The following is a 24,258-nucleotide window of genomic DNA, read 5'->3' on the forward strand; positions in this document are numbered from 1 at the left end:
TACTATGTAGTCTGTTTCATAGCAGAGTAACCTCTAATGTTGTTTCAGGTCCCTGAAGAGAGAGAACCCACACCTGTCTGAAGACGTGGTCCTCATCCGTGCACTGCGAGACTCAAACCTGCCCAAGTTCCTTACAGACGACGCTGTCCTCTTTGGGTAATAGCCGCTTTACTGGTGCTGAGATAGTGAAACGGGTCAGCCCGATGCACATTAATTTCATAATATAACCAGGTAATAATTAGATAAGGGATAGTTTTATGTAGACTATGGTCGGTTTAGGGTCTGGAATTAAATAGCTTTGCTCACGAAGATCACATAGTTGAGGGCTTAGATCTTAGACTGTATGGTAAATGAAAATGGGATGGAGCCCAGCCTGGCCTGATTAATGATGATGACCTCACGCCCTCCAGGGGCATCCTGTCGGACCTGTTCCCGGGCGTCTCCATCCCGGAGCACGACTACGGCGTCCTGCAGTCCACCATCGAGGAGGCGCTGGTGAAGCGGCGCCTACAGCCGCTGCCCAGCATCACGCACAAGGTGATCCAGCTGTATGAGACCATGATCGTGCGCCACGGCGTCATGCTGGTGGGCCCCACGGGCGGCGGCAAGACCACCGTCTACACCGTCCTGGCCGACGCCCTGGAGGAGCTGCACCGCCTGGGCCACCAGAACCCCTTCTACCAGCCGGTCAAGACCTACGTGCTCAACCCCAAGTCGGTGACCATGGGCGAGCTGTACGGCGAGGAGAACCCGCTGACCATGGAGTGGCGGGACGGCCTGATGGCGCTGAGCGTGCGCGCGGGCGTCAACGACACCACCGACGACCACAAGTGGGTGGTCAGCGACGGGCCCGTGGACGCCCTGTGGATCGAGAACATGAACACCGTGCTGGACGACAACAAGATGCTGTGCCTGGCCAACAGCGAGAGGATCAAGCTCACGCCCTCCATCCACATGGTGTTTGAGGTGAGGGAGGGAGAGGGGGAGGGTCACAATGTTCACACAAAAAAATAACATCAACTGATAAGATTTTACAAATGATTTAACATGTTTCTGACTGGAGGTGTGTGCAAGCGTAGATATGATGATACTGTATATCACTGAATGATGGTGATTATTGGAATTGGAGTCATTAGATGTGAGCTGGCCTCTTATTTTGATTGCGTCTCCATGGACTCAGTGGCTGTGCTTAGGATTTGACCCTGCAACACTTTGGTTTTTTCTGTCCACTCCACCATATTCCAGCCTTATGGCATGTATAATATCTTTATGAAGTTGCACACCTATTTTTCTCCTCCCTGTTAACTCCAGGTCCAGGATTTGGCAGTTGCTTCTCCAGCCACAGTCAGTCGTTGTGGGATGGTCTATATCGACTCCAGTGAACTCAAGTGGATGCCGTATGTTCAGACCTGGATCAAGGGATTGCCAGAGAATGTAATGTCACTTTATTCTGAATGTCTCTGCTAAAGATACTGTGTGTGGGTAGGGGGCAGGGTTTGTAAGTTGCTTAAAAAATCAAACTACTAAGTGTGTATAAAATCAAACTGGTTGTCGGAGTAAGTTGGTTCCAGTTAAGATTGAAGCAGGGGACAGATGGATGCACTAAAGACAGGGAAAGAGACAGAGCTAGCAAGCGAGGTACAATGTTAGCCATCTGAAACCATGACAGTCAGGTGAAGTTTTTTCATTTGGAGATTTAGCAGTAGGCTGCAGTTTTTCCCTTGATAGCAGATATGACTCTGCCCATCTTGTGTGTGCAGCTGACTGAGGACATGCAGGCCTACCTGCTGGGCCTGTTTGAGCGGTACGTAGAGGCAGGCCTGAAGTTTGTGAGTAAGAACTGCGTCCAGGCCATGGGGCAGGTGGACATCAGCAAGGTGACCACCCTGTGCTGCCTGCTGGAGGCTCTGCTGCTAGGCCCAGGAGGACCTAACCTCAGACTGGTACGAGACCACCTGCACCTAGCTACTGTACGCTCTGTCCTGTGTTCAAAATGAGCCCATGTCCATGCTAAGCGCCGTATGATGAACCACACTACACTGCGTCACACACTAAGAGAGGTTCCATGTTCTACACAGTGTGTTTTCCAAGGATGTAAACTTACACATTCACACATTTTCTTTGCACATAAACTTGAATTGAGTCCTTCCTGTCGTATGATTTGGTGTGTTTTTAGTTAGTGGAGTCTTTGTTGCCTTGGCTTTTGTTGAGTAAAATGAGCATCACTTAAGCTCTGATCATTTGTCTCTGTGTCCTGCCCAGGGTCTGAATAAGCTGAACAGTGTCCTGTGCCAGACCTTTGTGTTCTGCTATCTGTGGGCAGTGGGCGGGAACCTGACTGACAGTTGCTGGGATGATTTTGACAACTTCATCAGGCAGCAGTTTGAGGACAACAACGACGCCATGGTAGGAGGAGGCTGACAGAAACCATCGTATCCCTACCAACAAACTCTCTGTGATTCAGTCTTACTTCCCATACTTGTCTGTCTCAGAGAAAATATTTTCAACAGTGTCATATATACAAAGAATATTGCCTCTAACCCACTCCATTAGGAATGTCACAATATTTCAGTAGTGGCGTACATGTCCATTGTTAAGGTACGTTAAGTTAATTTGTACCCGTTATTCGCACACTTTGTTTGACTGAGCAACGACGTGTGTGTGTGTGTGTCCACAGCTGCCCAGCACAGGGGACCTGTGGAGTGTGTACATGGACTTCTCTCTCAGCCGCCTGGAGCCCTGGGAGAAGGTGATCCCCTCCTTCCAGTACAACAGCGAGATTCCCTTCTTCGAGATGCTGGTGCCCACCACGGACACGGTGCGCTACGGCTACCTGATGGAGAAGCTGCTGTCCGTGCGCCACTCCGTCCTCTTCACCGGGCTCACCGGCGTGGGGAAGGTACGGTCGCCGCGGCGACGGCTGGGAACGTTACAATTCATTCAATACTTTTTTAGTTACACATAGACTTGCCATGAAACTATAAAGCCAAATAAAACTGTAGTGGCTATACTAGTGTCTTGCTGTGGTATGTGCCAAATAAATAAACGAATGACATTTTTTTTTTTTTTAACCGTTAATTGTTTTTTTTTTTTTTTTTTTTTTACGTTAGAGGGCCATGTTACCCCCTGTTACTGGGTTAACCGTGTATTTTTGTCATTATAATAAAACTTTAAAATTTTAAAGAAATCCTTGGACATGCTTCAAAATGGAAGGATTTCTGTGTGCATTTTTAGGAATGTGTAATGAGATTGTTCAGGCCTGTTTGTGCTGACATGTAAGCCTTTGACAGACACGGAGGGCAGTTGTTGCAGTCCAGGCGTGTGTGTGAACGTGCTTTTGGTGGCGGTCTCCTCCCTCAGTCAGTAGTGGCTCGTGGACTGCTGAACAGAATCCAGGAGAAGGCTGGGTACATCCCCATCTACATCAACTTCTCCGCCCAGACCTCCTCCGCTCGGACACAGGAGATGATCGAGTCCAAGCTGGAGAAGAAGAGGAAGAACGTGCTGGGTGAGAGAGAACCTTCTCATATGGGCGTCCTCTGCAAGGGACTTGAATGAATGTCTGGCAGGCTGTGTTATTTGATACACCTGTCTGTTTTAACTGAGTGGGTGTGTGGCAGGCGTGAGATGATTGGCTCAGGGCTAATGGCTGTTGACCCCAGGGGCGCCCACCGGGAAGAAACTGGTGGTGTTCGTGGACGACCTCAACATGCCCAAACTGGACAGCTACGGCTCCCAGCCTCCCATAGAGCTCCTGCGGCAGTTCCAGGACTTCCGCGGCTTCTACGACAGGGAGAAGTTCTACTGGAAGGCCATTCAGGTTATCCCCTACGGCGCTGCGTATCCCTGCCAAAGCTCAGAGACTGCAAGGCTGCCAGTGGCAGCACTGTTAATAGCCACTCCCAGTACTTTCTTAGCCAGTGCACTCGCAGTAATGCGTTATTCTCGTTATATCATTATCGCCTCTTCGTCCTTGCTCATTTCCTCTCTCCCCCTCCTGGCCCGCAGGATATGACGATCGCCGCAGCCTGTGCCCCCCCGGGCGGCGGCCGCAACCCCGTCACGCCACGCTTCCTGCGCCACTTCAGCATGCTGTGCCTGCCCACGCCCTCCGAGCACAGCCTCAAGCAGATCTTTAAGGTCAGACCCCCCCCCCGCCTGCATGCAGAGCTCGCTCTGTCTTTATCGCAACATTGGCTCTTATCTTGGCGTCTAACAAGTGTGTGTGTGTGTGTGTGTGTGTGTGTGTGTGTGTGTGTGTGTGTGTGTGTGTGTGTGTGTGTGTGTGTGTGTGTGTGTGTGTGTGTGTGTGTGTGGTGTGTGTGTGTGTGTGTGTGTGTGTGTGTGTGTGTGTGTGTGTGTGTGTGTGTGTGTGTGTGTGTGTGGTGTGTGTGTGTATAAGTGTGTGTGTGTGTGTGTGTGTGGTGTGTGATGTGTGTGTGTGTGTGTGTGTGTGTGTGTAAGTGTGTGTGTGTGTGTGTGTGTGTGGTGTGTGTGTGTGTGTGTGTGTGTGTGTGTGCATTCTCAGTTTAGGAATTCATTCGGTTCAGGAAATGAATTAAATCCAAATTGAAAAATTGTTTTTGTTTTTTTTTGAGTTGACAAACTGAGTTGGTCCCAGCCGGCCCCTCCCTCCTCCTCCCCCCTCCCCAGGCCATCCTGTGCGGGTTCCTGGCGGACTTCCCCGTGGCGGTGAAGCAGACGGCAGACAACATCGTGGAGGCGGCGGTGGAGATGTACCACCGCATGAGCGTGGACCTGCTGCCCACGCCCGCCAAGTCCCACTACGTCTTCAACCTGCGGGACCTCTCCAAGTGTGTGCAGGGTGAGGGGCAGACACGCCCGCACCGTACGGGCACGCTGGGGAAAACGCGGCCAGTGGGTATAGGGGGGCGAACAGGATTGTTCATTTTTACAGCATCAGGTATAAAAGCATGCTGTGTATGTGACTCCCAGCTTGCACACACTCCATCAGGTATTTTACAGGAATGTTGGTTAGGGCTGAACCAGACTGCACACAGTGAGGTACCCAGGGGATGGTGAAGACCCCACACCCTTTTCCCCCTGTCTCGTGCTTTGGGGCTGATGTGGGACCCCTGTCCTGCCCTGACCCTCCCCAGGGATGCTGCAGTGTGACTCCAGCAGTGTGCGGGACCAGACCCAGATCTTCCGCCTCTTCTGTCACGAGTGCCAGAGGGTTTTCCACGACCGGCTCATCAACAACGAAGACAAGACCTACTTCAACACCATGGTCGCGGAGATGGCCAGTAAGCTCCCTCTACGCCCTGGACTCTGCTCCAGCACCACAGTTCATTCGCAGCTCACACTTTTATTTTTCTGGTATTTACATCTCCACATGACCTCTTTCCTGCCAGGCAAACATTTTGGGATTAACCTGGAGCCCAGTTACTTTGTGACCCAGCCCATCATCTTTGGGGATTTCATTAAGGTGAGACGGTGCAAAATCTTCAGGAGTTTAAACGTATGATGTGAAAAGATTATGTAGCCAGCTAAGTGTACTGTTGTCATTGAGTTAGCATGGCTGTTGATTTATAACCTCATATTCAGGCATCAAACACAGTCAGATTAATGTGCGCTGTGCTCTAGCCAGGTTTACAGCAACAACAGGGAGAATGTGCAACTGTGTGAGAAGCGCTGGGTTTAATTTAGGAACGCTGTACTGCCTGTCTCTAAATGAATGTGCTATACATCGTCACACAACGCCTGTGCATCCTCAGAGAGCAAATGCATTTTTCACTGTGGGAATTCCAGATGGGGCAAGACATGGCAGACCGCGTATATGAAGACCTGAAGGACATAGAGAAGATTCGCTCTGTTCTGCAGGAGTACTTGGACGATTACAACATGACGAACTCCAAGGAGACCAAGCTGGTGTTTTTCCAAGATGCCATTGAGCATGTCTCAAGGTTACTGTGCAGGGACTAATGAACTGAGAAGCCTGTTTAATCGAGTTGTCATTTTGAAATATGCTAATATGTGCAGCATGAAAATACTTTAGTTTCCTTTGGAAAAAAACTGCTTTTCCAATTTGTTCATGCACATTTTTTTAGGCAGTATTACCTTACCGACTGCACAAACTAATAAGTGATTTCTCCAAAAAGACTTAATTGGTTGGGATTTCCTCATGGTGGTGTCCGTCTCCGCAGGATCGCCCGCATGATTCGCCAGGAGCGGGGCAACGCCCTGCTGGTGGGCGTGGGCGGCACGGGCAAGCAGTCCCTGACCCGGCTGGCGGCCCACATGTGTGGCTACCGCTGCTTCCAGATCGAGCTCTGCCGCGGCTACAACTACGACAGCTTCCACGAGGACCTGCGCAAGCTGTGCAAGATGGCCGGCGTGGAGGGCAAGGACACCGTCTTCCTCTTCACCGACACCCAGGTGTGGCGTTACTGCCGTCCACTGTGTCCCTAGTGCCTTCAAGAGCTACAGAAAACTGCATCCATTATCCTAACCAACTCTACATCATTTTAGCCACAGCTGCCTTTCCCAGGCAATCCCTTGGCACATTAAGAAAAGCTGTCATTTTCCAATATTTTTCTTAAATTTGTATATTTTGCCTAGCATGTTGAGGTGAAGTGGCATTTGACATCTTGTTCCACTTAGCAAATGAGTACATTTAAAGATTGTCATTCGTGTCAGTGAGTGAATGACATTGCACGTGCTGTATTGACGCTTTTGTCAGATTGTAGTGGAAGAGTTCTTGGAGGACATAAACAACATGCTGAACTCAGGGGAGGTGCCCAACCTTTTTGAGAAGGACGAGCTGGAGCAGGTGCTGGCAGCCACCCGTCCCAAAGCCAAAGAAGCGGGCATCGCCGAGGGCAACCGCGATGAGGTGATCTTGGCTTACTATTACTTTGGTAATGTTCGCAGTCCTGGTCTTCAGTTGTTTCATGATGAGTTCAGAACCAGCCAGGAGCCAAGTCAAGAGGGTAGTTCTTGACTTGGCTCTTGTCTTTGGAGTACCCTTATTATCAGTATATTGCATCCAGAATTACATTTTTTACAAATGGAAAGCAGGGAAAGTCTAAGCTGCATGTATAGGGTCTTTGGATTTTTAATATTTCAATAGAATTATGCATATTCTGCATTGGATGCTTGAATCTAGTGTGGTCTGTATTTGTTTGTGTGTGTGTGTGTGTGCGCGTGTGCAGGTGTTCCAGTTCTTCATCTCTCGTGTGCGTGAGAAGCTGCACATCGTGCTGTGCATGAGCCCCGTGGGAGACGCCTTCAGAGCTCGCTGCAGAATGTTCCCCTCGCTGGTCAACTGCTGCACCATCGACTGGTTCGTCCAGGTCGGGCCCCTCCTCCACAGCCTCAGCGTCCCTTCTGCTCCCTCTCTCTTCTTAATGCGTAGCTCTGAACTTCACTTCCCATCGCCATTTACCTGACCCCTGACCCCTGACCCCTGACTCCCCTTTCCGTCCCCCTCCAGTGGCCCCGGGAGGCCCTGCACTCGGTCTCCCAGTTCTTCTTCCAGAACGTGGAGCTGGGGAGCGAGGAGATGAAGGAGCGCTTCTCGGAGATGTGCGTGGAGATCCACGTGAGCGTTGAAGAGCTGGCCGAGCGGTTCTACTCGGAGCTGCGGCGTCGCTACTACACCACGCCCACCTCCTACCTGGAGCTCATCAACCTCTACCTGTCCATGCTGGAGGGCAAGAGGCAGGAGCTGGTGGCGGTCAGCAGACTTATTACTGGAGTTCTGATCTTACTTTGACTTTTACAGGAAGTTAAGGCTGGTTCTTACCCACAGGTGTGCTAAATACTGTGGTGAACACGTGTGCGTGTGTGTGTGCGTGCGTTTGTGTGTTCCAGGCCCGTGACCGTGTGAAGAACGGGCTGACCAAACTCCTGGAGACCAATGAGCTTGTGGACAAGATGAAGGTGGATCTGTCAGCCTTGGAGCCTGTCCTCAAACAGAAGTCCATCGATGTCAACGCTCTGATGGCCAAACTGGCTGTGGACCAAGAGAAGGCAGATCAGGTGTGTATATCTGCGTGTGTGTATGTGCGTGTGTGTGTGTGTGTGTGCTGAATGTGCAGTGTTGCGTCTGAGCAGGTCCGCAGCGTGGTCAAGGACGACGAGGCTTTGGCCAAGGTGAAGGCAGAGGACACCCAGGCCATCGCGGACGATGCCCAGCGGGACCTGGACGAGGCTCTGCCCGCCTTGGACAGCGCCAACGTTGCGCTCAACGCCCTGGACAAGGCGGACATCTCCGAAATCCGCGTGTTCACCAAACCGCCCGACATGGTCATGACCGTTATGGAAGCTGTCTGCATTCTGCTCAACAGCAAGTGAGTCCACCGAGCATCTCTTTAATCAGGCTATTTCTCACATGGAGGACAGGCTCTTACTGGAAGTGTCTTTCACATTACTGTGGCCTCACTCTCCACCACCTCCCACCCGCAGACCAGACTGGACCAGCGCTAAGCAGGTGCTGGGCGACTCCTACTTCCTGAAGAAGCTGATGGACTACGACAAGGAGAACATCAAGCCGCAGGTCCTGCAGAAGCTGCAGCGCTACGTGAACAACCCTGACTTTGTGCCGGAGAAGGTGGAGAAGGTGTCCAAGGCCTGCCGCTCCATGTGCATGTGGGTGCGGGCCATGGACCTCTACTCCCGCGTCCTGAAGGAAGTGGGGCCCAAAAGGGAGAAGCTGGCTGCCGCACAGGTGACTACCATCTCGCTGCCCCTCTGAGAGTCCGTCTTCTCATTGGTCAGTCTCTCAGCGAGTCCATGTTCTCATTGGTCAATCACTCAGAGTCCATCTTAGTCTGTCACTAACTCTGCCCCCCCCACCCCACCCCACCCCCCCGTGTCTCTCTCTGGCCAGGCGGAACTGGATGTCGTGATGTCCACTCTCAGAGAGAAGCAGGCCAAGCTCCAGGAGGTGGAGGACCAGATCAAGGTTCTGCAGGACCAGTTTGACAGCAGCGTGTCGGAGAAAGAGACGCTGGGTAGGGACCGTAACGTCCTGGTGCACCTTTAGCCCTCTAGCTGGGGTCAGCCGGGCGCGGGCGGGCACTGACCGCGTGATTGTCCTCCCCCTCCGGCAGCGAAGACCATGGCGCTGACGGAGACGCGGCTGGGCCGGGCGGGGAAGCTGACGGCCTCGCTGGGGGACGAGCAGGTGCGCTGGCAGGAGAGCATCGCCCTGTTCGAGCAGGAGATCACCAACGTCATCGGCAACGTCTTCATCGGCGCCGCGTGCGTGGCCTACTACGGGGCCTTCACCTCGCACTACCGCCAGCTGGTACGCGCTGTGGCAACACCCTGCTCAGTGACTTAACACGGGTCTTATGTTACTGTTCACTGCCTGTATGCATGTGCACGTGTGCATGTGTATGTGAAATCCATTACTTTTAAATAGTCTGCTGTGTAGCACATCACTCCGTATCTCCTCATCAGCTGATTGACCAGTGGACGTCTCGGTGCCAAGAGCTGGGGATACCCATCAGTGACAGCTTCAGCCTCATCAACATCCTTGGCGACCCCTACGAGATCCGCCAGTGGAATGCAGAAGGGTTGCCCCGGGATACGGTCTCCACGGAGAATGGCATCCTGGTGACTTGCGGTCGCCGGTGGCCGCTCATGATTGACCCCCAGGACCAGGTGGGCTTAATGTAATCATGATCCAGGCCTGGCATCCCGGTCCTTTCTCAGTTTGCTTGCTTCTCCGGCGTTATCCGCTCTCACTGATTCCCTGGCGTCTCCTCACTCTGTCCCTCAGGCCAACCGCTGGATCCGCACCAAGGAGACCAAAAACGGGCTGTCGGTGATCAAGCTGACCGACTCGGGCTTCCTGCGCACGCTGGAGAACGCCATCCGCCTGGGCCTGCCTGTGCTGCTGGAGGAGGTGCCCCGTCTTTCCCTCAGAAGCGTGTCTGCCTGAAGCCTCGGCCCCACTGTTTCTCTAACGCTGATGGCTGTGGGCTTTTCTCTGTGCAGCTGAAGGAGACGCTGGACCCGGCGCTGGAGCCCATCCTGCTGAAGCAGACCTACGTTTCGGGCGGTCGCACGCTCATTCGCCTGGGCGACTCGGACGTCGACTACGACAAGAACTTCCGCTTCTACATGACCACCAAAATGGCCAACCCCCATTACCTGCCGGAGGTCAGCTGAGTGGTGTCGCACAAGTCTGGCACAGCCTCTAAGGCATGGCTCAAACATTCACTGTTATTGTGTCTGGCACTGGAGTGCTGCAGGTTCGGTGGAAGTCTATGTTGTGGCTGTCTTGTCCCACACACATGCATTTACAGGAGTCTTTATATTATATATACCCTCGTCTTAAAAAGGTGATTTTAAAAAATTGTTCCCTGACTGTGGCTCCACCAGGTCATCTGAGATTCGTCCATAAAAGGCATTCACAGCAGGGGATGTTTTTACAGCCCAGCTCATTTCTGCGGCCATCTTCTCTGCTTTTACACGGCACACCTTCCTCCCTGTAGGTCTGCATCAAAGTGACCATCATAAACTTCACCGTGACCAAGTCAGGCCTGGAGGACCAGCTCCTGAGGTAAGCGCGTTTGTGGCTCCTGTTTTATGGCTAGCTGTCCTGTGTAGGCGTGATGTTGACTAAAAGTGATGCTTCTGTCTGCAGAGGCGTAGATTGTGACAGCTGAAGCAGTCTGCCATTGAAATGTACAGTGTTGTAGCTCGGTTACATGTCATTGTGTTCATTAATAGAGTATGCTTCCCCTCAAATGTTTGTTATTGTCATTATTTTAATGTACACTAGTATAAGTGTACAGAACAGAAGTAGTGTGGGCTGGTGGTAAGGAGCAGGACTTGCTGTACTTACCGTCAGAGGTTCAGATCTGCTGTTGTAACTTTGACAGCCTGATTTTCTTCAGTTGATACAAAGCTGTGATTGAGTAAAATGGGATGCGGTAAAACGTGATGATGAATTAATCCACTTGATGAATCTTTTGAGCGTTTTCCTGCTCCCCTCAGCGACGTCGTCCGCCTGGAGCGGCCGGACCTGGAGGAGCAGCGCAACGAGCTGATCGTGTGCATCAACGCCGACCGCACCCAGCTGAAGGCCATCGAGGACCGCATCCTCAAGCTCCTGTTCACCTCCGAGGGAAACATCCTGGACAACGAGGAGCTGGTCCAGACCCTGCAGGAGTCCAAGGTCCTGTCACATGACACAGCTGAACCCCGGCCGTGGTGTTGAGTTGGATTTAAAAAGCATACAGTTAGCTTTTTACAGCGGCCATTTTGTTTGGTGTGCATTTATCAGCCGTGGCTGGCGAGTTGGAAATGGAGGATGCAGAAAGGCAGTCTGCTTCTCCTTACGGTTTAAAGAGGAGATTTCTATTCTTGGTCTACGCAATTCTTGGTTCAGGAATCACTGCTAATCATTTTAATACATAGCACTTATTATATTATATGTGCATTTATTCACCGGTACGAATAATTTCAGGTTTAGGTGAATTAGTAGAATGTAATCAGGCAACGTTGATCTACACAGGTGACATCAGGAGCCATCAAGAGCCGGCTGGAGGAGGCGGAGTCCACAGAGCTGATGATTGACGCCGCTCGGGAGAAGTACAGAGCGGTGGCCACACGCGGCTCCATCATGTACTTTGTCATTGCCAGCCTCTCTGAGATCGACCCCATGTACCAGTTCTCCCTGAAGTACTTCAAACAGGTACCGCACGTCTGCTCCCTCGTCCCATGGCCCCTAGCTTAGGCTCACCCCCCTCATTCGGTCTGAAATTCATCCGCTCTTAATCAAGTTCCTCACTTAAATCATCATCGAGACTGTTCATCTCTTCCACATGGCCAAGAGCCAGAGCGCTTTTGTTCTGAGATGAGTATTAAAGCAATGCATTATAAAAAGTGTGGTTTCAGGTTTTGCAAGCCCACCCAGTTGGAAGTCTCATTGATAAGTCTTGGCATTTTCTTTTTGCGTTAGTGCTGTTCATCTGTATATCAACTCCTGTTTTTATTTGAGCCTGTTTTATCCCACCATTTTATTGCCTGACTCATCAGCTTGCTCCCTGATGGCACTGATGTTGTTGTGCAAGCGGCCCATTGGCTGACTGAGCTGTCTCTCCCGCAGCTGTTTAACACCACCATCGAGACGTCGGAGAAGAACGAGGAGCTGAGCGTGCGTCTGCAGACCCTGCTGGACCAGACGCTGCTCACCTCCTACACCAACGTGTCCCGCGGCCTCTTCGAGCGCCACAAGGCCATCTACAGCTTCATGCTGTGCGTGGAGATCATGCGCGAGCGGGGGGAGGTGTCCGACGTGGAGTGGCAGTACCTGCTCCGGGGCAGCGTGGGCGTCGACAAGGTCAGCGCACGTCCCCAGGGTCCCCCAGGGGTCCCCGGTCTTACCCGGAAAGGGCCGGTGTGGGTGCAGGTTTCTGTTCTAGCGCAGCTCTTGAGACACCTGACTCTACCGAAGGGCTTGATTGAAAACCGTGATTTAGTTCATGTGTTGAATCGGGTGTCTTAGTGCGGGGCTGAAGCAGAAAGCTGGATGAGATTGGGGACCCCTGGTGTACAGGCTGCCATCCATGCCGCAGGCCCTGATGCCGGGGGCCTCATTGTGTGTGTGTGAACATGTACTCCAGCACCAGCTGTGTCTGTGTAGGGCTGGCCGGCGTGTGTGTTCTGTCCCAGTGTGGGGCTGCCTTAGCTCTCGTCACACCGCTCGTCCTCCTGCAGGAACGCGACGGTAAGCCAGACGTCCCCTGGCTGTCGGACGAGGACTGGAAGACCTGCTGTGACCTGGAGGACGTAGTGCCCTGCTTCAAGGGCATCAAGAAGGAGATTGTGGCCACGCCCATCTCCGTCATGCTGGGTAAACAGTGTGCAGTAAATTTACTGTCTCTCCCCCCCCTTCATACCATAAAGCTACATGCTTTACCCACAGCTGATAGCATGTGCACTGCGATTTTAAAATCTAGATTCAAATGTGCAGGATTTGGTTTAAAAAAAGTCAGTCAGATTTGAATCAGATGTTAAGAGGGCGAGCAGCGTGGTGGGCTAAGATGGTGGTAGTGTGGCCCTGTGTGGGTGCTGAGTGACCTGTGTCTCCGTGCTCAGGGCGTCTGAAGGTCAGTGTGAACCCGGAGTCCTGGGAGGGCTACGTCGCTGAGCTGCCCCCCTACTCAGAGGACCCAGAGCAGCAGACTGACCTCATCCGGGGCCACTGGAACCAGAGGCTGGGCGCCTTTCAGAAGCTCATCCTCATCAAGAGCTTCATGGAGGAAAAGGTGAGCGAGCTTTCGCACACGATGCGTGGTGACTGCCTACTTGCGCTCCCTCCCCCCAAAATTTTTAAAGCTTTCTTTTTCTGTAAACAAAGTAGAAACACCACCAAAAATGATTTAACACTAACATGTTAAAATAATAATAACCTTGTTATTATTCATTTAAAAAGGGATGTCTTTGCTGACTTTCTGCATGGAACCATACATAATAAATTGTAGCACCTCTGATTTAAGCAAGTAGATTATTGGCAGTCCTGTGTTCAGTATTTTGAATAACACTTAAGCTATTAGGCTCAGTGGGGATTCGATTGGTTTGTGTGTAGGATAAAGCTTTCTTGGATGCTGTAGCCTGTGTAATACCTCTGGACTCTGTGTGCAGGTGGTGTTTGCCGTGACCGAGTTTGTCATCGTGGCCTTGGGAAAGCAGTTTGTGGAGAACCCTCCTGTGGACCTGGCCACCCTCTACAGCGACATGTCCCCCTCCACCCCGCTGGTGTTCATCCTCAGCACCGGCTCTGACCCCATGGGGGCCTTCCAGAGGTTCGCCAAGGAGAGAGGCTACATGAACAGGTAAAGGGGGAGCAGAAAAGCCCTCACTTTGTTCCTCTTGTACTTTCCCATTCCAGGATAACTTATTTATTTACAGTTTCACCAACTAATCGAACTTGCAGTTTTACCAAGCTATAGTCAAGCACTCCAAACAATACCTCTAAAATGCAATTTCAGTGTGAGAATGGATTTGGTATTATTTCAGAATGTTTACTGAAGTTGACTGAAAGTTAGGGTAATCTTCCTCATCCTCTTCCTCCCGTTCAGGGTGGAGTCTATATCGCTGGGTCAGGGACAGGGTCCTATAGCAGAGAAGATGATCTTGGCCGCGATGAAGTCAGGGAATTGGATCTTCCTGCAGAACTGTCACCTGGCTGTGTCCTGGATGCTGGCCATGGAGGAGCTCATCAAGACCTTTGCTGAGCCTGGTAACACACTCACTTATGTTAAAGCTTAAACACACTGTGCTTTATTTCACCCTTAAACACACTTGTTTTCCTCCCCATGTTTAGATACGGTCATCCATGACGACTTCAGGCTGTTTCTCAGTTCCATGCCCACCCCCGTGTTTCCAGTGACGGTGCTGCAGAACTCCGTTAAGGTCGGTTTCAGTGTTTGCTCAAGTGCAAGTGTTAGTTTCCTCTTATGATTTATGGTAATGCACAAAGGAAGCGCTCTGAGGATCCTGTAGTGCTCAGGGGGAAATCATGGGCTGCTTTTAGCTGCAAGTGAAGTTTCTCACAGCTGGACAGAGTGGAATTTAGCCTCATCAATTTCTGCGCTGACAAAATGGACACAGAATAAAAGTCTCAATCAGGGGAAGAGAGCAGGTTATACCTGCCATTAAACACACAACACGATACAAGTGGGTAAGACCACAGCATTACCTCCCAGGTGACCAACGAGCCTCCGAAGGGCCTTCGGGCGAACGTGCGGAGAGCCTTCACAGAGATCACCTGCAGCTTCTTTGAGGAGCACATTCTGGGGCGGCCGTGGAGGAAGATCATCTTCGGGGTGTGCTTCTTCCACGCCATCATCCAGGTACGGTGTGCCCACCCCGTCCGTCATTTATCTGTATGACCACTGTGCTCCAGTCTTGTGTTTGTGTTAAATAAGATGTCTCCACAACTTTTAACCCGTTTTTACACTTCTGCACTAAAAGATGGAAAATAAATAATGAAGGTGCATTATAATGTTTTTACTTTGTTTCTTATGTTGCATGACACAATAGTGAAGACTCAGTGAATTCACACAAATCCAGCATCTTCATATCTCAGTATTTGACTTGTCTAAAATGACGGTTTGACTGTGTGGTCTGAATACAGTAGAGGTACACGTACAGTACAGTGCCAGGGCTTGTGTGATTTTTGAATGGGGCCACTGCTTTTTAATTTTTATTACCCTCATCCCTTTCCATTTCTCATAACCAGGAAAGGAAAAAGTTTGGGCCCCTGGGGTGGAACATCCGGTACGAGTTTAACGACAGCGACAGGGAGTGCGCTCTGCTCAACCTCAACCTGTACTGCCAGTCCGGCAGCATCCCCTGGGACGCGCTCATCTACATCACAGGTGCGCAGCGCACCCGTCTGTCAATCACCCCAAGCGCTGGCGTGCGCACGCAGGTTACTCTGCTGACCTGTCAATCATCCAAAGCGCTGGCGTGCGCACGCAGGTTACTCTGCTGACCTGTCAATCATCCAAAGCACTGGCATGCTCACGCAGGTTACTCTGCTGACCTGTCAATCACCCCAAGCACTGGCATGCTCACGCAGGTTACTCTGCTGACCTGTCAATCACCTCAAGCGCTGGCGTGCTCATGCAGGTTACTCTGCTGACCTGTCAATCACCTCAAGCGCTGGCGTGCTCATGCAGGTTACTCTGCTGACCTGTCAATCACCTCAAGCTGCTGCGCACATGCTGTTACTCTGCTGACCTGTCAATACCCAAGGCTGGCGTGCTCATGCAGGTTACTCTGCTGACCTGTCAATCACCCCAAGCGCTGGCGTGCTCATGCAGGTTACTCTGCTGACCTGTCAATCACCTCAAGCGCTGGCGTGCTCATGCAGGTTACTCTGCTGACCTGTCAATCACCTCAAGCGCTGGCGTGCACATGCAGGTTACTCTGCTGACCTGTCAATCATCCAAAGCGCTGGCGTGCACACGCAGGTTACTCTGCTGACCTGTCAATCACCCCAAGCGCTGGCGTGCGCACGCAGGTTACTCTGCTGACCTGTCAATCATCCAAAGCGCTGGCGTGCGCACGCAGGTTACTCTGCTGACCTGTCAATCATCCCAAGCGCTGGCGTGCGCACGCAGGTTACTCTGCTGACCTGTCAATCATCCAAAGCGCTGGCGTGCGCACGCAGGTTACTCTGCTGACACGATTACATCCATAGCACAGCACTGCTGCTGTCAAAAGGCCGATCACATAAAGGACAAATATTTGTCTTCATCAGGTCTTCAACATTCCTGGTTGAAATTCTGTCTTTGTGACTTACGGCAAGGACCTACCTGCTTTGAAGAATTATTTTGTAATTCAGGCTGTGCCTATGTAGAGGCTATGTAGAGAAGGCCAGATGGAACTACTGTTTACAATGACGTACGCAGAATTCTTCATTATTTCTGTGTGAAAGTTTGCGTCTGAAAGATTACATTTCTTCACAGCATGTGAAAAGCAGGAAGTTATTTTGACATGCAGAAATTGCATTTGTAAAAATGGTACAATCATTTGGAATTTCAAAGTTTTGTATTAGTCATCCATTGTCTTAGTCTGTCGGTCTCCCCCCCCCACACACACACACACACACACAGGGGAGATCACGTATGGGGGGCGTGTGACGGACGCTTGGGACCAGCGCTGCCTTCACACCATCCTCAAGGGCTTTTTCTCTCCACCCACACTGGAGGACGGCTACACTTACTCCAAATCAGGCAAGTCACACACCGGGAAGGCTCTACATTGCACATTATATTAAACTACATTGATTTAACAGACAGTCAGAGTTGCAATGTAGGAAATGACATAACACTTGAATGATGTAGTGCTGGCATACTCCATTGCAGGGATATATTTTGCTCCTGAGGCAGACAGTTTGCAAGATTACAGGGAGTACATTGAAAACCTTCCTCTGATTGATGACCCTGAGATCTTTGGAATGCATGAGAATGCCAATCTGGCTTTCCAGGTCAGTTTATCACAACGTTTTTTCTGGTTTGTCTGGTTTGTCGTGACACTGTGTGTGATAGTATGTGTGTGGCATGTATACCACCTAAAAGGTGTACTTTTGTGTATCCAGTTTTATGGTGGTATGCAGTGATTTAAGTTGAAGGTATTTTTACATGAACACGCTTTTTCTGGGACATCAGCGGCAGGAGACCATGACCGTTATCAACACGATTCTGGAGGTGCAGCCGAGGTCATCCGCGCAGGGCGGAGGGAAGAGCAACGATGAGATCGTGCACGAGCTGGCCGACTCCATACTGGCCAAAGTCCCAGGTGTGATGTGCACTGAGGTCCAGGCCGTCCGTCCTTATGGGGCAGTGCTGCGTCTTCCCCTCTGTTGTATGGGTTTTTGCTCTGTATCAGTTAAAGTGAACGTGCATCTTATTCATATGTGTTGTATACTTGTTGCTTCCATGTCTTTATGCATGCTATCTAGAATGGGGCCGTCAGCTTGACCAAAAAAAAAAAAATGGTGAACGCCATCACAAAAATATTCAGGTCAACTGATATAATCTCTTGCTGCACAACATTAATCAGCTGTGTACGTTGCTCTAAGAGCTTCTGCTAAGTGATTGTAGTGTAATGTAATTGTTTTTGCACCAGGAGAAAGATGACACTTTGAAATGTGGAACTTTAGATTTCACGGACACGCGATGAACCATTTTTTAACGTTAATTTTAAGAATTGAAAAGTGATTTTTATTTCCAATGTGAGGACTGTTTGAATTTCAACTTTAAAATGTGACATCCCTAATCTAGAGGTGAGTAGCATTGCTCCCTCCCCCTGAGTTTGTGCCCAGTCCAGCCCCAAGTGCAAGGACGGCAGTGAAAAACGCCTTGCTTTTCCTCTCCAGTGAAGCTGGACATGGACCAGGCTATAGAGAGTCTCTTTCTGAAAGATGCCAACGGCCGCCTCAACTCGCTCACCACCGTGCTGGGACAGGAAGTGGACCGCTTCAACAACCTGCTCCGAGTGCTGAGGGTGAGTCCCGCGGCTGCGTCCCCCGCCGCACGGCCAGTCAGACGCAATTACGTTCGGTGAACAGTGAGGGTGTGTCAGTGTGTCTAGGGCTCAGCAGGTCGCTTTTATAACAAGCTAAAAAAGAACGACAGAAACCCACAAAGCACTCGTGCAACTTGACTCGTCATTTAAACATTTTACTGCAGAAAACCGAAAACATATTGCATTGCAGTGGGGAAAAAGTCACAAACCGTAACATCAGGGAATAAATCACATGCTTGTGTGTTGACCTCCTAAAGGTTGCAATGTGAGCATGATTGGGTACTCCAAATTCAGAGAAAATGGTAGAAAAGACAAAGTTTGACAATTTTAAGAAGTAGACTTAACAGCCCTAAATTCTTTTTAATCGAGACTTGGCCTCCAGGGCTTGCTTATCTAACTGGCTGATGTGATCCTGGTGGACTCAAACTGTTCTCTCTCTCTCGCAGACATCTCTGTGCACCTTGCAGAAAGCCATCGCAGGGCTGGTGGTGATGTCCGAGGAGATGGAGCGGATCTACAACAGCTTCCTCAACAACCAGGTGCCCAGCCACTGGGGCAACTCTGCATACCCCTCCCTGAAGCCTCTGGGCAGCTGGGTGAAAGACCTGTCCCTCCGGACCAGCTTCATAGAGGTGAGGCACTTCACCGGAACGCTGGCCTGGAATACATCAAATTAGGCCCTTAAAGTTTGACTAACAAATGAAATGTCTGCTGCTACTTCTTCACAAACACTATTTGGCAAGTTTGCCAATCACTTACTCTGAATAAGCCGAGTGGAAATGACCCAAGTCATATGTGTTAAGAGGCTATAGTTCTTGTTTAAACCCGAGCTGCTGTGTTCTGAACATACCTCAATGTGTTCTGGGAAAACTCATGCTAAACACACTTTCCTTTGTCGTGTTATGAGATGCTGGACTAAATATTCAGCAAATTGAGGTTTTTTTTTAGTCTTTTCATGTTTAATCTAAATCTGACATTTCAAAAACTGTAAAATAAAGTAAGAATAAAGTGTGCATGCATAAAAACATTTTACATATAGGCCTTGGTGATTATTAGTTTACTGATTTAATAGAAATTTTGCAGTTCATTTATATTTTACACTGTAGTGTTTTTTTGGTGTGCTGTATAATCCCCCCCCCCCCTTTCCCCAGAGCTGGATCACAAGGGGTCCGCCTCGGTCCTTCTGGATCTCTGGATTTTTCTTTCCCCAAGGCTTTCTCACTGGTAAGTCACGGGGTGCACTCCGTCATGGCAACCCACTTAGTACAAGCATGCTTACAGATTCACATCCACCAATCATCGATGACATTGTTTAAAAAAAAAAACCCAAAAAAACCTTTCTAGCCATTTTTCTCCCCCAGGGGCGTTACAGAACCACGCCCGAGCCTACAACCTGCCCATCGACGAGCTCAATTTCCGATTCAACATGGTGCCTGTCTATCGGGACCAGAACGCGGTCTGCGAGGCCCTGAGGACTCTGCCGGACGGCACTGAGCTGGAGATGGACGCTGAGGTAAGAACTCCCTTCCCACTGCTGACAACTGACTTAGCAAAATGAAGGATGAATCTATAAATCCACATTTCTGCAGTAAAATGAAATTCATGCCAGTGGTAGTTGTATACCTAGTTTTTAATGAATCCACTAGTGTTTTGAAAATTAAGTTTTTTAATTAATTTTTAATTTTTAAAAATGGTATTAAATATAGAATTTGTAGTGTTCTCTATGGTTGGTGCGCTATGTTTTGCATTTGTTATACTGGTTTTAATATAGCAGTTTTAATGGTCAACTGTCTAAATCTTCATCTTTGACGGAAAGCATGGTATGTTATGCAGTGTGAAACTACCAGGTCCGGTGGTTGAGTAAGACAGAAATGTTCATAATTAGTGTCTTTGTTGCCCCTGTCTTTCCCTCCCTGCCCTTAGTTACCCATTCCTGAGGATGGAGTGCTGGTCCATGGCATGTTCATGGACGCTAGCCGCTGGGACGATGACAACATGGTGATAGCGGACGCGTTGCCGCGGGTGATGAACCCCATGCTGCCGGTGGTGCACTTTGAGCCTCAGCAGAACTACGAGCCGGACGGGTCCCTGTACCACGCCCCGCTGTACAAGACCTCCGCCCGTGCAGGGACTCTGTCCACCACAGGTGTGCCACTTTATGGCCTGCTTCTTATTTTCACACATACTACTCTTTGACTTTCTATGGAGGCAAGGTGCTTTCCAGAAGTACTTCTTTATTTCCGTTGATAATGCATTGTGCCATTAATCAAATGGAGAACGGTGCCTTCCAGCTGTAGTCCTTACTGATAATTGTGTGTCTGTCTGTCCTGTTTTGAAGTTAGACAGTATCCTTTAGATAAACCAGTGCTGGGAGTTTGAGGTTCTTAGCCCTTCGTAGTTTGGTCAGCATTATGCTGCCCTGTTCAGTAGTCTTATGTGCATTTTGGTTGTGTTCAGTTCTCTGCCTTGGCAAAGATGTTTTCTGTTTGAGCACTATATTTGAAGCAGTTCTTTTGAGAGGCTTAGCCATGCTTTGTCTGTGTATCTTTGTCATAGGTACCGTCATTTCTAGGATCTGTTTGTGTCAATAGAAAATAAACAAATGTCGTTTTCATTGCATGCTGGGACAGTAAATGATGCGTTTCTTGTGATGTGTACATTTGTTGCACTGCTGTAATTTAGCTATGCTTGTGCTATTAAACCGTGTCCATTTCATGTGATGTTTTATTGCAGGTCACTCAACCAACTTTGTGGTGACTGTCATGCTGCCCTCCAGTCGGCCCAGTGACTACTGGATATCAAAAGCCTCCGCCTTACTCTGTCAGCTTAACGAGTGACACAGCGTTTCTGTACTTCTCAACTTTCTCAATGTCTCTTGTAAGTTTGCTTTTATTAAAGTGCGCGTTTTGGTTTTGTGTCTGTTTTTTGTTCTGAATTCACATGGTGTACGGTGTAATGTGTGTTGGTACCTACGTTCTCGTTCTCGTTCTCTCTCTCTCTCTGCTCCAACACCCCCACCGTTCCTCCTCCACTCCTCCGGGGGGCCAGCGCCCCCCTTCTACCCGTCCCGTAACGTTGGCACACTTACCCTTTGAGCCACTCCAGCACCCAAGCTACCCACCTCTTATTCAGCAATATAAAGCGTACAGTGTGAAACATCCAAGACAAACATAAAGGGGACCCGGGAATCGAACCGGGAACCTTGGCATTGAAAGACAACGGCGATACCGTTGCGCCACCTACATCGTCGTAGACACACGGCTGCTTCAGAGGGTAGAAGAAGATGAGATCACAGACACCCAAGACACACCTGAATGAGATGCAGGAAACGAACACAGAACACGGAAACGCTTTCAGGTGCGCATGATGGTGATTAGACATTCCTTGGGGCGGGCGCGGTCTGGAGCCTATCCAAGCATGCAGTGAGTGAGATGCAGGATTGTACTCTCAACAGGTCTCCAATCCATTGCAAGGCAGGCCCACACACCACTTAAGTTTCACTTAACCACTGTGCCATCCCAAACATGTTTATTTCAGAGTGACACACAACAATATAAAATGCATACAAATAGTCATTAGGCACTGGTTGTGATAGGAGTGAGCCAAAGTTTAGCCTAAAATTGGGCGCAGCATTAAAATTGGTGTATTAATCCAGTAATGTTTTCTCAGATTCATACCTTTCCACAATTAAGATAATTAAAAAGCTGTTTACATAAGAACTTCCCTAGTTTGAGTATTGCCTTAATCGGGTTCAACTCTGATTTTAGTGTGCATGTATAGCCGAGATCTGCGTTTTTCTGCGCTTAAATGGTGATTAATGGCAGGTGAGCGGATGAGAGGCTGCTCTGTTGCGAGTGCGCTTTTTGTCCACAAGAGGGAGCCAAATCTATTGACTTGTACCCTGCAATAATTCAGCCAGTGCATTTCTGCATGAGCTCTTCCTAGTCGTTTAATACAGATGCTCCGACTTAAGCTTACATTTTCCCCATAGGGATTTAATTTTTTGCCGAAAATAAGGTCTGTGGTTAACGTAAGTCTAGGAGAGGTCCACGTTTTGTTCTACGAGATAAATTACAACCATTATTATCACCACCGTGGATTTCTAAGCTGTTACGTGCTTTTAATAGGTAAGTTGCTATATTGAAACGAATTACTATTTAATTAAATTAATACACACAAACGTTCTGCACAATTATTTGTTGTCATGAAAAATGGACCACTTGTATTGCTTTATTTTTCTATAAATTTATAAGATGAAGGCCTCCTGAAAATGAAATTAAACGAAATTTTACAAAAAGATTCATACGTTTAATGATGAGGTGCGCAATGTAGCTCCAGTCCATAAAATGTACAGAGAACCTAAGAAATGACCATATATTGTCCCCTTTATTCGATTGATTACGTTTTGACCAACCGTGACGCATTATTTGTATTTTTGAAAGCATGGGATTTGTAGTCAATAAGTAGTTGTGATCGCTAAATCGGATCTGACGTTGGACTTCGAAAGGCCATGTGCTGCACAACAATGCTCGACCGAAAGGTAAATGCATGTTTTGTTGCAAACCAAAGTTAACTGTAATGGTTGCCAGCTAACTTGAACTTTACTTGGAAATACACTTCTCTTTGGTGTCCGATGTTGTCCTTACATTGCATCAATAAATGAGTAAGCTAGCGAGCTGTGTAGATAACATTAACTAGATAGCCAACCAGCTACTTAACGTAAGCGAACTAGTTTGTTGTAAGCAGCCATGCCACTCCACTCCTGTTAATGTGGCTAATGTTTAATGCTTCTGGTCACGTCGTGAAGTATGCAAGTCTTTTGAGAGAGCTTTTTGTTTAAATCATTCTCGTTGTAAGCCACTGTCAGTTTAGCTAACTAAACATGATGGCAGGCATGTTCGCTTTCTCTGGCTGTCCCTCTAATTTATATAAATTGGATAGCAGGCATGTTTACAGTGATGCACTTCAGTTAGCAGCAATAACTAGCTGGTTTCCTTGGCTGAATTGATTGGTCTGATATTTTTGTGACTACAGCTTACAGTTAATGTACGGATTTGGCTAAATGTTGCATCTGTCGTGTCAGGCATTATTCCATCATGATGTTCCAGACTTTCCAGATTTCATACCGTCTTATTACTGTGGTCAAATATAAGTACTGTACGTATAGTGTATGTTGTACGTACAGTAGTGGTCACAACTGACAGCCCTGTTTCGTAGATTGAATGGATGTGAAATTGTGCCATTTGTAGATATAGAGACTTGTGGATTGTTAAATTAAATATTTATATCTTTTATGAATTTGGTCTGATTGTGAGTATATATTGTTTTTATTTTCATTCAATGTCCAGGCCACATACTGCTGCAGAAAGGGTACTGTTTTGTTTGATGAATATGGTTGCACACACACGCACAGAAGACTCTTCTCACTCTCCCTCTCAAACATGCACACTCAGACACACATACACACAGAAGACTCTCCTCTGCCACATACACACACACACACACACACGTGCATTGCACACGCACAAACACAGACACACAGTCTCTCCTCTCTCTCACACGCACACAAACAACACAGACACAGTCTCTTCTCTCTCTCCCACATGCGCACACACACAATCTCTCCTGTCTTTCTTTTTCTCTCTCTCTCACATACACACAGTCTCTCTTTCTCTCATACACACACATACACTCACGCCATCTCTCCTCTCTTTCTGTCTCTCTCTCACACACACACAGTCTCTCCTGTCTCTCTCACACACACATGCACACAGACACATATATATGCCCACACACACATACAGTCTCTCTCTCTCTCATATACACAGTCTCACCTCTCTCTCTCACACAGACACTTATATATGCACACGTACACACAGTCTCTCCTCTCTCTCTCCCACAGACACACATTAATATATACACACACACAGACACACAATCTTTTCTCTCTCTCTTTCACACACGCGCACACACGTATATGCACACACACACAAATATATATGCACCAGCACACACACAGACTGTTACATCCCCTGCCTCAGTGCAGGTGGAGGTAGTTGCTTAATTACAATTGAGGCAGGGGAGATTTTTCTTTTGGGGCTTGTGATTTGTGTGGAGAGCTTTGGTTTTGTGAACTTTGTGTGTTTTTGTTTGTAATTTAGATTAATAAATGTATGTTTGTTTTTAGATCAGTTTCTGTCTTGTTTTTGGTGTATCTGGACTTTGTCTGTTGCGGCC

The 24,258-nt window shown here is 48.9% G+C and overlaps 1 protein-coding gene and 1 long non-coding RNA gene across 6 annotated transcripts in view; both read left to right on the plus strand.

The window, feature by feature from the left end:
• dnah6 (dynein, axonemal, heavy chain 6) overlaps positions 1–20,934 on the plus strand; it is a 60,716-nt gene extending 39,782 nt beyond the window's left edge. For all 5 annotated transcript variants that reach the window (XM_064318552.1, XM_064318553.1, XM_064318551.1 and 2 more), the window contains 45 exons: positions 49–156; positions 411–966; positions 1,312–1,434; positions 1,761–1,943; positions 2,263–2,406; positions 2,678–2,899; positions 3,361–3,508; positions 3,663–3,820; positions 4,009–4,140; positions 4,654–4,825; positions 5,121–5,267; positions 5,376–5,449; positions 5,773–5,927; positions 6,168–6,399; positions 6,704–6,856; positions 7,176–7,316; positions 7,457–7,699; positions 7,837–8,004; positions 8,080–8,315; positions 8,431–8,692; positions 8,855–8,978; positions 9,078–9,274; positions 9,430–9,633; positions 9,752–9,877; positions 9,970–10,134; positions 10,470–10,537; positions 10,975–11,155; positions 11,495–11,674; positions 12,089–12,322; positions 12,700–12,835; positions 13,081–13,250; positions 13,627–13,817; positions 14,064–14,224; positions 14,309–14,397; positions 14,691–14,837; positions 15,227–15,365; positions 16,608–16,727; positions 16,860–16,981; positions 17,163–17,292; positions 17,873–18,000; positions 18,468–18,653; positions 19,173–19,245; positions 19,383–19,534; positions 19,945–20,167; positions 20,755–20,934. In XM_064318552.1, coding sequence (XP_064174622.1) covers positions 49–156; positions 411–966; positions 1,312–1,434; positions 1,761–1,943; positions 2,263–2,406; positions 2,678–2,899; positions 3,361–3,508; positions 3,663–3,820; positions 4,009–4,140; positions 4,654–4,825; positions 5,121–5,267; positions 5,376–5,449; positions 5,773–5,927; positions 6,168–6,399; positions 6,704–6,856; positions 7,176–7,316; positions 7,457–7,699; positions 7,837–8,004; positions 8,080–8,315; positions 8,431–8,692; positions 8,855–8,978; positions 9,078–9,274; positions 9,430–9,633; positions 9,752–9,877; positions 9,970–10,134; positions 10,470–10,537; positions 10,975–11,155; positions 11,495–11,674; positions 12,089–12,322; positions 12,700–12,835; positions 13,081–13,250; positions 13,627–13,817; positions 14,064–14,224; positions 14,309–14,397; positions 14,691–14,837; positions 15,227–15,365; positions 16,608–16,727; positions 16,860–16,981; positions 17,163–17,292; positions 17,873–18,000; positions 18,468–18,653; positions 19,173–19,245; positions 19,383–19,534; positions 19,945–20,167; positions 20,755–20,858 — 7,507 coding nt within the window. In that variant the 3' untranslated portion in view covers positions 20,859–20,934. The remainder of the gene's footprint in view (positions 1–48; positions 157–410; positions 967–1,311; positions 1,435–1,760; positions 1,944–2,262; positions 2,407–2,677; positions 2,900–3,360; positions 3,509–3,662; positions 3,821–4,008; positions 4,141–4,653; positions 4,826–5,120; positions 5,268–5,375; positions 5,450–5,772; positions 5,928–6,167; positions 6,400–6,703; positions 6,857–7,175; positions 7,317–7,456; positions 7,700–7,836; positions 8,005–8,079; positions 8,316–8,430; positions 8,693–8,854; positions 8,979–9,077; positions 9,275–9,429; positions 9,634–9,751; positions 9,878–9,969; positions 10,135–10,469; positions 10,538–10,974; positions 11,156–11,494; positions 11,675–12,088; positions 12,323–12,699; positions 12,836–13,080; positions 13,251–13,626; positions 13,818–14,063; positions 14,225–14,308; positions 14,398–14,690; positions 14,838–15,226; positions 15,366–16,607; positions 16,728–16,859; positions 16,982–17,162; positions 17,293–17,872; positions 18,001–18,467; positions 18,654–19,172; positions 19,246–19,382; positions 19,535–19,944; positions 20,168–20,754) is intronic.
• A 66-nt stretch (positions 20,935–21,000) lies between these two features.
• Positions 21,001–23,319, plus strand: LOC135245498 (uncharacterized). Its single transcript, XR_010327280.1, has 2 exons — positions 21,001–22,148; positions 22,464–23,319. It is a non-coding gene; the product is annotated as an uncharacterized LOC135245498 (long non-coding RNA).
• Positions 23,320–24,258: the final 939 nt, after the last annotated feature.

The sequence above is a fragment of the Anguilla rostrata genome, chromosome 19 (assembly GCF_018555375.3).
Source record: "Anguilla rostrata isolate EN2019 chromosome 19, ASM1855537v3, whole genome shotgun sequence".
Lineage (NCBI taxonomy): Eukaryota > Metazoa > Chordata > Actinopteri > Anguilliformes > Anguillidae > Anguilla > Anguilla rostrata.